Source organism: Fukomys damarensis, unplaced genomic scaffold (assembly GCF_012274545.1).
Source record: "Fukomys damarensis isolate Sample0158 unplaced genomic scaffold, DMR_v1.0_HiC HiC_scaffold_4, whole genome shotgun sequence".
In the NCBI taxonomy this organism is placed as follows: domain Eukaryota; kingdom Metazoa; phylum Chordata; class Mammalia; order Rodentia; family Bathyergidae; genus Fukomys; species Fukomys damarensis.
This window is the reverse complement of record NW_022900916.1, coordinates 34039631-34054200: the sequence shown is the minus strand read 5'-3', so window position 1 is coordinate 34054200 and position 14570 is coordinate 34039631. Positions and strand designations below refer to the sequence as shown.

At 33.9% G+C, this 14570-nt stretch overlaps 1 protein-coding gene across 2 annotated transcripts in view; it reads left to right on the top strand.

The window, feature by feature from the left end:
* Positions 1–14570, top strand: part of Exoc4 (exocyst complex component 4) — a 741153-nt gene that overhangs the window by 317506 nt on the left and 409077 nt on the right. For both annotated transcript variants that reach the window (XM_010611733.3, XM_033757669.1), the window contains exon 10: positions 14103–14199. In XM_010611733.3, the coding sequence (XP_010610035.1) occupies positions 14103–14199 (97 nt within the window). The remainder of the gene's footprint in view (positions 1–14102; positions 14200–14570) is intronic.

The window sequence follows — 14570 nt, the reverse complement described above, 5'->3', positions numbered from 1 at the left end:
ACAACTGTAACTTCACCCTTTGAATTTTATTGTGATTATATAAATAGGTTTTAAAACTCAAGAGGAACAATTTTGCCTTTTGTGAGGCAAAATTACCATATTTTATAATAGCTTTGTAATTTTTTGGTGTGTCTTTAAATATATTAACAATAGCATGAACTTCTTGATAAATAATTATATCTATTTTTATGTTTAGTTTACCATGAGCTCATTCCTAGCCACAAAGACACTGTTATTGATTATAAATTATTAATAAAAAGAAATTGTGTTTGACTACTAAATATATTTCCTTTAGAATAACTTCTTCGAAAACCAGTCACTGTGGTGATTTGTTTAAAATTGAGGTATCTTTCAGAATAAATAATTTAAAATATTTTTCAGACTAAAATTTCATAGACCTGCCATGATTTTTTGTGTATTTTTTTTTATTTCTGTGCCTTGGGAATTCTTGTGATAATCATTATCAGAATCTAAGATGTTTCCCATAAAAGAAAAAAAGCATAAAAATAATCATAATTGGATCATATAAAAATGTCAGTGAAAAATGTTACCAGTTATACTTCCCAATACATACCAAAACAAAAAATATAGTTCACTCTCATTTAAAATCCTAGTAGAATTACTGCCTATGGTATTTCTATGATAATAATAATTAGAATAAATTCCTGTGATAATTGAGCTACTTTTATATTCAGTCCCTCAAAAGACAAAGAAAATATATTGTAAATGAAATTCTATAATCTAGGAAATCAAAACTGATAGCTGAATGGGTTTCTCAATAGCACGCTTATTGGTGAGAGAGAAGCTAAGCTGCTTACTTATTGCTATAAATTTATTTGCTATCAAAGTTGGAGAACTTTATTCTCAGATCTGATTTTATAACCTATGTTAAATTACATGCTATCATATAATGATTATATTTCTCCATTTCATGTTAATGGTTAATATTTAAGGTAGAATCTGTGTTCCACTCTATTAATTTATTATTTTTCCTGAATTGATTATAATGGTTTTCTAAGGTTTACTGTGGGAACTGATTAAAAATAAACAGTAATAGGAATATCTGAGTAGAATCCAAAGATAATTGCACTGAAATAGTTGAATTCCAAAAGTGAAGTCATTAATAGACTGTTCTGTAAAGGGTCTGTTGTATGGAGAATCTTTGACACATAAACATAGTCTGGAAATTTGCTCAGTTGTCAGTGGTCAACTATCACAAATGGCTCTGGGGATTTCAAATGAACAATTAGGACTCAAAGAAAACCAGTTATTCTTGGAAACTCAGCCCTGGATATAGGGAGAGGTTGTACTACATTTCACTTGAAGAAATTCTTTACAGGACAACGTCCTACTGCCTATTCTTATTTTAGCTCCCCTATCAGTGAGACTGACCATGGTGGCCTTGTTTCTTGTGAGCTGCCTGTTTATCAGCTAAGTAACTAAGCTGCCTCTTATACTAGGACTGGTCCTTTCATTGATCTTTCCATGAAAAATAAAAAATGCTAGCTAAAACATTTAAACATGCATTAAATTGCTTTGATGAACTAGCAATAATGTTTAGGATCACTGTGAGACAAAGCCCTAGGAAAACAAGGACTGCAGGGAGATAGTGGAGAAAGTTATTACCAAAGGCAGTTTTCACTCTGAGGTGATTTGCCAAACCCAACTGAACTTTTAAGGCAAGGCAAATACAAACAGATCCCATGACCTATGCAAACTGGAGAGTCTAACAGAAAGTACCGCACAACACAGCTCCATGTAAAGTAGCTGGATGGATGGATCAACTAAAAATTAGTATCCCTTTCCTATAATTTCCGTATCTCCTGAAAAAGACTGTAAGAAAATTTGCCTCCCTGGAGCAGTCTGAAGTGAAGAGAGATTCTCAGGGAGTTCCTAATTGTTAAAATATTCATCTGTTTAGATTACATGACAAAATTTTAAAGTGCGAGTTTAATTCAAAATGGGCTTAAAGTTGATAGTTCCCTTTGGTGGAGTAGCATGAACTGGTGCAGATATTTTCTGATAGAACCCATCTTCAAAGCTGAGTCTAAAGAATGAGTGCAGATAAATTTGTATGGGGTGTGAATCTATTAAACACATACATTATATATACATACAAGTAAAAAGAACCATGATTGAGCAAAGGTGAAAGATAACAGATACAGATCAGCAAGGACTTTCAGTGTTGCATTTATTGAACCCTAATACTGGCTAGTTTGCAATGTGATTTTAATTCATAAACTTGTGCCATAACAAATTCTGCCTTTTATATTTTTCTTATCTTTTTACAGTGGATGTGCATATATATATGTATACATATATACATACATATACATATATACATGTAAAATTGTCTATATAGTATTCCAGTTATATGTGTGTAAACGTATATATTTGCATTTTTATGTATTTATTTAATTTGTTCATTTCTATGTTGCATTTTAAGTATTTTATTTAAGTTAATATACCATTCTGTGATTAATATATATTTGTTGCCAAATGTTAAGTTTTCCCATATTATAATATTTTTGAGGTTCTGAGTGAATTCCCAAAATTGAAATTTGGGGCTAAAACAAAATGTAAAATAATATAGTTGTAGGTATGTGCTTTTACAATAGTCATGACTTAATGAAATAGAAAATAAATAATTTGAGGATAAGTATAAGTGTGCCAGACAAATGTGAAGAAAAGGAGATAGGAAAAATTGTATTCTGGATGGCAGATTTTGAACTTACTGTATATTTAGTGAAGGGCAGTGATCAAGACCTTCTTTAGATGTATACCAGTGGTTTAACAGTTCCTGTATAAGAACAAGCAAGTCTACCATCTTTTCACCTTGGTCCAGTCACTGAATTATTCTTACTTTTGTTTCCAGTTTTGTTTTTGCTTTGGGCTTCCTAGCCGTCCCCTTGACTTCACCATTTCTTTTCCTCTTACTTCTGGACAGCCTGGTCTCTGAGCACTGTGCTACCACGCACTATCACACTGTCCAATAGGCACACCGCAGCATAAAGTGACAATGTCTGGTAGACACGTGAGCTCCTTCTGTAACTTGTTTGCATCTACAAATTTTCATATATGTGATTGTTCACAATTTGAAGTGTTCAAAAGTCAAGGACTTACTGTATAGATTTCTACTGGGTAAAAAGTATTGGACATTAAGAACTGCAGAGTGGACATTTTGGCTAGATTGTAAAAATATTTTTATTAATTATTTGTTGAACATAGCAAATATAAATTCCTATATTCTTTATATATGAAAAAAAAGTGTCTAAACTACTTCTTATTGTGATTGTTGATCGTGTCATGGTTCATCTTTACCTGGCTTAGAAGACTAATTTTTAATTCCATGAAAATATTGGAAGAGTTGTTGTCCATACGGCCTGGAACTTGAAAGCTTGACTGTTAACTGATGAAACCTGAAGAGTGACTATGGGTTTGCTGCTAAAGTTATTTAAAGCCACCTGTGCCTTAGTAATCCAGATGCTTCCAATGAGCCATGAAATAATGCTGTTTGAGTTTGTATGCCAGCACTGATTATCTTTGTCAGTAAGCTCAATGCCACTGTGTGTTTTGCAACTTGTATCTTGACTCTAAATTTGTGTTTAAAGAGTCTCCCATCTTCCTTACTTCTTTAGTCATTTTGGTTTATTATACCTTGTACCTGTTATGTTTATGCCTTCAACATAGTTCCTTCCAACATTGAGAACTTACATTTAAGTATGTTTCAGAGTCTGAATACAATAAAAGCATTAAACAACACCATATATGCTAGTTATGTCTTAATCATTTCCAGTGAGCTTTGTTGTAGACCACTTCATAGACAAAATAAGATTGATGGGCTCCATCTGTTCTCAGTTAGATGTTTATTTGTATCACCAAGTTACTCCAACTGGCCGTTATTGGAAGACACCAATAGCCAAACATACATGTTAGGTCAGCATTAAGACAGGTTTATCTCATTTGGGAACTTCATTGTACTGTATTCTATTATCCTTTATGTCATTCTGCTTTATCAAGATTTGCTTCCTCAGCAAACAGTAAAATCTTCTGCAATCTGAAACCTGAATGAAGTGATAAATATTATTGTCTATTGTAATCGTGGATGATGAAGTAGTACAGCTTCTTAGTTGGAACATTGCAGGTGGCACAGAGAGTTTCCCAGTTTGGCAAGCTCCCAAATGCTCCTGGTCTGGCCATCTTCTGTTGTAACTGGCAATGCTTCCTCAATCACCCTTGAAACAGACAGGGCCACTTAAAGGAAATAGTTTGGGGAGCTAGTATTTGTGAAAAAGAATTCTTCTGGAGGATAGAATACTTAACTGTTTTCTCTGTTTTCTGACCGCTGTCCTAACTCCAACTCGGTTTAGCTCCATTTTTCTGTTAGACAGCTAGTCACTTTGCTGAAAACAGAACACATAGTATTAGCATATAGCTTCTTTGAAAAATAGCCTTGCAATTTTTGACAATTTAGATGTAGACATATTCAAGAGAATTGGAAGCATGCTTTCACACAAAAACTTGTACATGGATGTTCATAACAGTGTTCTTCATAATAATCCCAAACTGAAACTATGTATTTATCAGCTCTTGAACATTTTATTAAATGCCAGATATACATATATTAAAATATTATTCAGCCATTAAAATGAAGTTTTATATATATATAGATATATAATTATATATGCAAGAATGTTAAAAGAAACCAAATGTATGATAAGTAAGATAGGGGATCTCAGCTACATATATGAGAACTCTGAGCTAGATCTTATTGACCAATAACTAAAATATATGTAGATCCAAAACAGTAAAAACTAGTTAAAAGGAAGAAGAAAGGATCAATGTAATCTCCCTATATAGCCTTAAAATGAAGTGAGTTGGAGAATAATATCACTAAGATAGGAATATTCCTCCAAGATGGCCAGTTAAAGTTCCCTTGTACGTTATTGATCAACCATTTGAAAATACACATACATGCAGTGACTTAGATCTTTTGTTAATTGGCTTGTATCTTATTGCTTTGCTCTTTATGGAGCATGCCATTTTGACTCCATTATAGAAATATTGTTACTCCTACTAATAAGACGTTTCTTGACTTATGAGCGTGGAAGAACTCCAGATAAACACATTTTATTGACGGTTCTGGATGAACTAATATTAACTTTAAAATTTGTTTCATTTTTCTTTGTTCCTATATAATCTTGTCCACCCAAACTTCTTTTGGCTTATTGTTAGTAAGATAATAAAGAACTGTGTATGTTGTTTTGTCCTCTTTTGTTGTTTTTAATCAAGAGAATAGTACAAAATAAATACCAGGCAAAATAAATGTACTCTTTATGTAGATTATATTTAATTCTTAAAGTATGAAAGTACATTATACCTTCTATAAGAATCATTTCATAGTCTTTAAAAATCTAAGGAAAGTGCTCTTACTTGAAGTAAAACTCAGATGTGTTGTTTGCCTTCTAGCAGTCTGCTCACATGGTAATTTCCAACAGATGCAAGCTATTGCACATACCCCTATATAGTGTTCTTTTATTCAAAAACATGTAATATATGTTATTTTTATAATAACTCATCATTATGTAGTCCTTAATTTCTGCTTTCTTTTTGTTCATTATGTATTATACCTGTGAGTGATTTTAAGCTGTACCAAAAGGAACTTGCTTTTTCCTCCTCTGAAATGAAATCTTGGAATTTCCTTCATTTCTTTGTCTGACCATCATCCCCAAACTGTGCTGCTACATAATTCTTTAGGTAGCAAACACCAAACTTACTCCTCCCCATCTTCATTGCTGATTCAGAGATGGGATCCTCTGGTTGTGATGACCAGGAAAATGAGGATGTAATTCCAGCCACCTAAGCCCAGCCTCCCGTAAATAAATAAATAAAGCCCCAGCCATAAATAAGTACACTGACTTTATAGAGGTCTTCACTTACCAGCTTCCTCCATTTTCTTGGGGCAAGCCCTTTCCTACCTAATGTAATTTCTCATCAAGGTTCCACCCATCCATATTTAATGTCATTAATTTCTCTCTACAATAACCTTCAATTCTTTTTCTCATTGTTTTCTATCCTAACTGGCAGATCAATTTCTGTATCTGGCTCTGAGTCTCTCTTTTTCACTCTTACTTCTGCTCTAGAATATTCTTGTAATTGTATGGTGATACTGTAATTTCCAGATATTTTATCTCGGTCTTTTGGTAGCAGAAAAGGATTATGGAGGAATTCTTCATCAATATTTTTTTCCCATTCCTTGAAAGATGATTTGAGTTTATCACTGTTCACCATAAGCCTTCATATCATTAGGCATACATTTACACAGCTTTCCAGACTCAGTCTTTGATTCTTCATGCCACTCCCATTCTATAAGATGAAAATACTGACAAAATGCCGAAGAAAACATTGGTTTTGTTTATTTGATTGTTTTGTATTGGTTCAGAATACAGTTACTGGAGTGATGTAGAGCAGGAGACATGATTCTACTCAGTAAGGTGGATGATGACAAGTTTCAGTTACCAGCAATTGTTGTGGCTGCATATACCACAAAAAGGACTCTTGACCCTGACTCTCAGTACCCATGAAAGGGAAGAATGGCATCCTGTGTGATATTTGTCACTCATACTTTACTATAACTTTGGAGTACCAAAAGAACTCACCAATATTGCTTGTTTTTCTCACAGGGCTTTTATGTTCATATTATGTTATGGGTGTTTGGTGTAGCCAGGGCGGAAATGTATTTCATGAGTATTAGTCCAAGGTTCACACTCGTGATTCTCAAAATAGATTTTAAGAAAGAAGGAAGAGACTAGGAAGGAAGAGAGGAAGGGCAGAAGGTGGGCTGGCCACTGTACTCATTTTCATACTAGGACTACTTGTTTTGTCATACAAGTTTGGAGACTTTTAAACCATGTTTTCCCTTATTGCCCCATTTACTTTGTTGTTAAAATTAATACTTGCAAGATGATTTCTGTGGGGCTCCATGCGTTTTGTGTGTCACCAAAATTTTTTAAGATGTTATGCGAGGCCTCAGGTAATTATGAAGGTGGAAATTGCCTGTGAGACTAGAAAAACAAAGGAAGGGTGTTCATTTTTTATTTCTTCCTCCCTCCCTTAATCCCTGGGTCTTTTTTTTTAAGGAGTAAGGCAAAAAATATTTTTAAATCAATGTTTTTGGGATCAAGTGAGGCAAACTCTTCAAAATTCCCCCCTAAAAGATCTCAACCCTTTCTAGCCTGCTTACCTTTTCTATTCCTGAGCTTCCAAGCATCCTTTACTCCCGAGTTTGAAGGTGAAGGTGGGGGAGGTGGTCATGTCCACTGTTGGCTCCTCAGGAGAGATGGGAAAATGGAGAGCTCTGCTTCTCACTTCTGGGACTGTATTAGAGAAGAAAGTGTCATTTTTGTATCTTTTGGGCCATTAAATATGTTTCCCCAGAAATACTACCTATCTGATAGCTTTATATAGAGACACTATGGTTTCTCCTGATCCCCACTGATGGGTTTTAATTAAAGGGGCTTTTTATATATTGACCAGAAGAAGCAGCGGCTGTATTTAGTGTTGATTCTCTGGAAAAATACATTTTATGTGTCCTATTACCACAAAATCAGAGTTTAGTGCTATTTTGTAATTTTCCTATATCACTGTCCTCTGTATCATCTTATTCAATTTCTGAGTTCCTTGGGAACATAAAATGATATTAAATAATAGGGTAGATATATAGTTGAAATTTTTTTTTCTTGGAGAAGACAAGTTTAAATACTAAGCCTACTATGTGTGTGGCCTTAAGCAAGACATTTCCCCTCTCCTTCTCAGCCTCCTGACTCCATTTCTTCATCTCTGTGTCATAGAATAATATGTTTTATGGTTTTATTAGGATCGAATGAGTTAATTTATATAAAACAGCCAGCATGACACTAGTTTCCTAAGAGATATTTGATGAAAATTAGACCCTTTTCCTTTGTAAATAACTTGGTAATACATGATACCTTTTTAAATTACTGTAGTATAGTTTTAGAGCTAACAAAGAATAAACTACAATTGAGCAAATGAAACCTTGGCAAGTTGTTTACTTCACTTACAATGAGAATAACTTGCTTCTTTCTATTAGATCATTTTCTGTACATAATATTTTCATTAGTACACTGTCTCAGCCCTTTATTAAAACCTTAATTCCTCATAGAATATACTTCATGTAAAAAACACAAGTATTGATTCCTGCATGATTTAGTTAGAATTCACTTGACGAAAAGACATTCTTTATTTTGTTTGTTCATTTGTTTACCATGTAGTTATTCAAGAAATATTTACTGAGTGCTTATCATGTGCTGGAAACTATTTCAGGCACAAGGATACATCCATGAACAAAATGGTGTTGTTAGTAATTATACTCTAGGTATGAGTTGAGTCCGGAAGAGGAACCTTTCGTGTAAGGGTTTGGTGACCGGCTTTTATTCTCAGGAAAAATAGCAAAACAATACCATCTTGATTTTTCTTCACTCTAATAGTAATATACTTGAGGGTAAGGATAAGTATTTTGCATTTATTTTCTTCTTGATTTAGCACCAAATCTCAGAGTCATGCATAGACCCTTGATACAAGTTTAGTGGTGATTTTAGTAACAGTAGTAAGGTCATAATTGTGATTTATGTTTTAAGAATAGACGCATAATCAAGAACTTAATCCAAAGGAACTTTTCTGTCAAGGTGACAGCTGAAAATTCAAGGAACTCTTAGATCATTCAATTGGCTTCTAGCTCAATCATGGACCTTATTTATTGATGCAATCAAACATTTCATATATATATATTTTAATGCATGCATTTTTTGTATATTTCTGAAGTAAAATATTTTCTTCAAGAGATTTCAACTTCACTATGTTTTTTTACTATGTGGAAAACCAATTTTAAATACAGTACACATTAAAAATGCCAGAGGGATCATGCTGCTTTCTGTAGCTTAATCAAAGCCACCATCAAAATCTATACTATTTTCATTTAAGTACAGTGCTTGGCACAGGCTCTTCATAATGTTAATGTCTGTACATTTGATTTTGATTTTTTTAATTGAAAAACTAAGTGTGGAGAAAGGCTTATTTCATTCTGTCATGCTGTAAGTGTTCCCAGCAATTTTCTAATTCTGTCACTGAAATAATGTTACCAAACAAATAACCCAGACATGTTTCATTCATCTGTTATAAAGTTGGTCTCATTAATGACTACTACTCCTGTGTTGCCTAAAGTAAAATGAATAACTTTTTAAGAAATGAACTTTTCTTTAACTGTTAGTCCTGTGATGGTGTGTGTGTTTGTGGGGGATACAATCATTGAGATCCTTAATTGATATTTCTGAAGAAGAGTAACAAGTATTTATTTTATATTTTCTGCATATTGAACACCATACTGAATACCCTTGTGTGTGTTATTTTACTTAAACATCACCTCAAGTCTTTGAGAGTTTATTGCAAATCCTTATGTAATTGGGACAGCTGAAGCTTAGAGAATTTAAATAACTTTACCACACTTATACTACTAATAATACCAAATCTACGACCACAAAATCCTATTGATTTTTCTACTGTAGCAGAATCATTTCAGTGAGAACATTTCTTCCCATTTATTTCTGATACATTGGTTTTCTGTTTCTGTTTCTATTAAGTTGATTGTGTTAGTTATCAGCAACAACAAACCCTAGTTGAATAGAATCAAGGATTAAATAAATGTAGATGCTAATGTCTTAAAAATAAATGAATTCTGAAGGAAGGCATTAGCCTGCAACCCACAGTCATCAGGTGGCCTTAGTGCTTGTTGCTGGTAATCTGGGAGAGCCTGTCAAATGATTCATTGTTTAAAAAAACAGGATATATGACTGGGACATTTTTTTCTCCATTCACACTATATATTCTACTTGAAATGCCATTGTTAGTCTTCCTTTCATTCCAACCATCCAGCATTATTCAGCATTATGTCTGGTGCCTGGCAGCTGTCTTCTCCTGGCTGAGATTAGACTATAAATATAATGGGTGGTAGAGAGAGATGTGCCGATCCAGTCAGTGCTCTTCTCAGGATTGAGAACATGCTCCTTAATGTTCATGATAGCGGCTCTCGGGTTACTTGATGATAGATAGAAAGGCATGTGAGGAAAGGTGAGTTTTGTTTCTCAGCCAGAACAATGAAAACACCAGAGAATATCTCACAGTGTTTGAGCCATGGCCTTGACTTTTGGTCATGATAACTTTATTTTCGAGTGTATTTTCATTGGCTGGTGCTCTTTATTGATAATTTACTATCTTAGCCATTTTGTACTGCTGTAACACAATATCTCAGTCTTCATAGTCTGTAATGAATAAAAAATTCTTGGCTTATGAGTGGAGAGGTAGGAAGCCCAAGATCCAGCAGTAAGGAGTAGCATCATCCCATGGTAGGAGGGCCAAAAGAGTGAGAGAAAGGAGTTCACATTTGGCCTTTTATAACCAACTCACTCCTCTGATGATGGCTTTAATCCATTCATGAGGCCACGGCATAGGTCCTTTCCTTCCAACACCATTTAATGTAAGATTAAGTTTCCAACACATTTTTTTTAGGGGATATATTCATAACGTAGCATTTTGTAAGTTAGATTTGAACTTCTGATTGGCAAAGCAGAAATCACATCAAATGTAACATAGCTGACACTTGATAAAATGGAAATGAATATGAAGTTCCTGTTGTTGACTTTTGGTGAGGGATTGAGGTAGGGAAGAGTCTTTTTAAAAAGAATTTCTCTCCATATTTTACTTTTATTTTTGCTCAAACCCACTGTGTCAATTAGCAAGGCATCTTAATATAGCTGGCAGAGGTTTACAAACAATGGTAGTAATATTTTCAAATCTCTATTTTACTAGCAAAATCTTTCTATAACTGATATTTCTAGTGACTCTGGTGCTTTTTTTTTTGGTATTGTATCATGCGTTTTTTAAAATCTATCTTTATTCCTTATATTATCATCAACAAATGAGCATACCTACCACTTTTAGGGGTTGGGAAGAGTTGCTTACCCTTGTTAGGCTTTTGACAGTTTGCGAAGGCCTTTCACATGTTCTTTCTCATCTAATTCTAACAACATTTTAACCATTTAAGTCTCTGTTTTTTCATGCATTCTGCAAATGTCTGCTTATATATAGCCACTTTCAAGTGACTTACCTTCCTCACCGGAAAAGCTAAGTGAAAATTAAAAACCATATAACAATAATGAAAGTGATCTACTTTAAGGTTCATATAGATTGTTTTAGATAAAGTTTCTGTTAAAAGAAATGTGGGCTTTGAGAGGGGAGACGTGGGGTCTAAAGGTTTGGTAGGCATAGAGAGACAGGCAAATGGGAGTCCTCTGTCTGGCCAAGGCAACATGTGGACATGCAAACTATGCTTTCAATGTGTGTGTAGAGACCAGTAGCTTGTCTGGAGTGAGACTGATCAAGTCCCAATTGAATTACTGAACATCTAATATCAAAGACACTAAAATATTCAGAAACCATTGATATTCATTTATTCTACCTTATATATGTCTCATAAAGATATGTTAGCATTAAGTAAAATAAGGCATTATTTTTTGTATTTACCTCATAGGAAATTACTTAGGCTGCTCTTGGTTTTCAGAATATAACCTAGTTTCTTCAATACACATGTCCTTGGCAATTCAATTCTGATTAGATTTTATGTTGATAAAGAAGATATATTTGTTCTGGGTTTGTTTTTTTGGTTTATAACCATACTGTGTGACCTGTTGCGATGATTTTTATTAAAGGAATAATGTTTGCGCTGGATTTTTGGAGGGTGGGGAGAGAGTACTGTGAAGTGAATGAATCTAGGACCTTTCCTTGCTAAGTAAGTGCTTTGTCACTGAGTTACACACCCAGTCTCTGTTAGTCTTGATGTTTTCATTTTGCTTTTCTTTTAACTGTAACATTTAGCAGGACATTAACATCTCTAAAATGGTATTACAGGATGAATTTTTTCAAATGAGAAACAGGTCATGATTTTGGATTAAGAGCTGTGAATGCGATCATATATCAAATATTTTATATAAAAATATTTACATATATAAAATTTTATATCTAAAGCATATTTTAGATTAAACATTTTAGGGCTCTCTACATATGTATTTGAGACACAGTCTCACTATATAGTCCAGGCTGGTCTTGAACTCTTAGCAGTCCTCTTGCCTTAGCCTTCTGAATGCTGGGGTTTGAGCCATGCACTACCATATCCAGCTATTATAATTAAGAAAAATTATGTAGTGATTAGTTGATAGAAAAAAAACTAATCCTGGTGGTATTTATTTAGACTGATTTTCCTGGGAAGTTTGCATGATCCAGGGTATTCATTTCTGAAGCTTCATGTCAATCTCCTTATCCATCAGAGACTATTATGATAGATAATAAATCAATAAGATTTGTTGGTAATTGGTATCATGCAAGGAACTATAATCAGAAAAAATTTAATTTAGATGAAATAAATGAAAATTTTTAAGTGTAAAAGATATCTCCAAAGTAATAGCCAGTGTTTCCTGCTAGAGATCTTAAACTATTAACAAATAACATAGTAGAAGGAAAGTCAAATAACATTTTTATATTGGTATTAGCTAGGTTAAAGAACATAAGTTTGAGAGTCAAATGGGCTTTCAAATTGAACATCAAAGTTAAAAGATGTATTCACCCATTTTGAAATGGTACTGGAGTAGTTCCTTTTCTTAAAAAGCGGTATCTTTATATCTGAACTCCTCTTTCTCCTCCTCCTCCTACTAAAACTACTTGTTCTTATTCTTGTTATTATTATTATCAGTGATACTGGGGATTGAACCCAGGGCCTTAGTTGTTCTAGGCAAACACTCTACAACCAAGCTACAGTGCCAGCCCTATAGTTCAACTCACACTAGACAGCACTTACTAGCTGAAGGCATTCTTCTATCCTAAGTGGAGCAAGTGGCTTGCCAAGTCAGGCATGCCCACCTTTTTTGTCTCAAAAGATTACTTCACTTAATTGATTTTCATTTAGTGAAGAGAAATGTAATTGGGGTAGTAGTTGAAGCATCTCTCCCCAAATCCAAGATTACGTACATCTTTCACACTCTAACCTATGAAATTAGGATGTATCTTAAATGAGTGGCCCCTAAATCGCTGTCTACCTTTGGAAAATAGTCCTAGTGAATGCTGTTAATTCATTATGAGTGAGCCTTTTGCATTATAACCCTCCAATGGAAGGAATATAAGTCCTGGCTGATATGGGATCATCGGCTGTTTAAATCTTCTAACAGTGTCAAAGATATACCAGCTTTATACTTTTACAGAATGGGTATCAGCAACTTGGAATAAATTACTCGATGCAGTGTGTAACACTTCTTTAAGATACTCTCATTTATCATGACATAAGATGACAGTTTAGAAAATAAGAACATTGACTACTCTGAATCAGAGTCTTTCAGAAGAGTTAGATGATTATAGAGTTTTAAGTGTGGTATGATGAATTTATATTTCTTTCATTTCCTTATTGAATGTGCATCACAGATGTATGGTAAACCTCTGTTCATTGAAAAAGCACAAAAAGCTTCCCGATCTGAAAAAATAAAGATTTTTAAAAAGCAATTGTATAGTTAACAGGATTTTTTTTAGTGGTATATAAAATACAGTCAGTAGGGTCTTTAGTTTGTTGAAATATGGTCATGTAGATTTATGTGAGGCTCTGCTCCAGTCTTTACAACAGCAGACAACTTTGAATGACACTTACTTTTTCTCTAAAGTTTCATATTACTTACTGTCTCGGCTAGAGACTGGTGACTAGAGATTAAAATTTTAATTTTTATTGAGTTATGAACCTGTGCTCTTCATTTTAGGATGTTATTTATTCTTACTAGGCTTCTTTTCATCTTCTAATTCCCAAGTGAACATTGTAATTCATAGTTTAATCAAGTGAGAAAGACTGGATCAAGCTATTTAAAATAATTTTTGGATATTGAAGACAATTTGTTTTCAAATCATCCTTCTGACAGTGTAACAGTCACGCAGATAGGCTTAGTTTATGTATTTGTAAAATGTTCCAATGAGCTACATTTATCTTTTTTCTCTATAAGGGGGTCCTGATGACAACTTAATTGAAGGTGGAGGAACAAAATTTGTTTGCAAACCTGGAGCCAGAAATATTACTGTGATATTTCATCCATTGCTAAGGTAAGTCAGTCTTCTTGAGGTACTTACTGAAGATCAATATTTTCATTATTTATGTTGATGTACCAATGCTGCCAAAATTTCAGTCAGCATTAAAACGTCATAAAACACAAACAAACAAAAAACAAATTCTAAAACCACTTTGTTCCTTTTCTAGGGCCTGACAGAGTTGGTCAGTAGAACAGATAATGTCAGCCTCAGGAACAACTACTTGTTCTCAGGGTTCTTAAATATGCTTTGATTTTTTTTCTTTCCTACCCTCAAGTCCTGTCCTTCTCACTGCTTCTTCCCTTCCTTCCTCTCCTCTCTTTGATCTGTTTCCGAAGTTGGCAAACTATACCCTATTGGAGAATTCTAGCCTGCAGCTAGTTCTT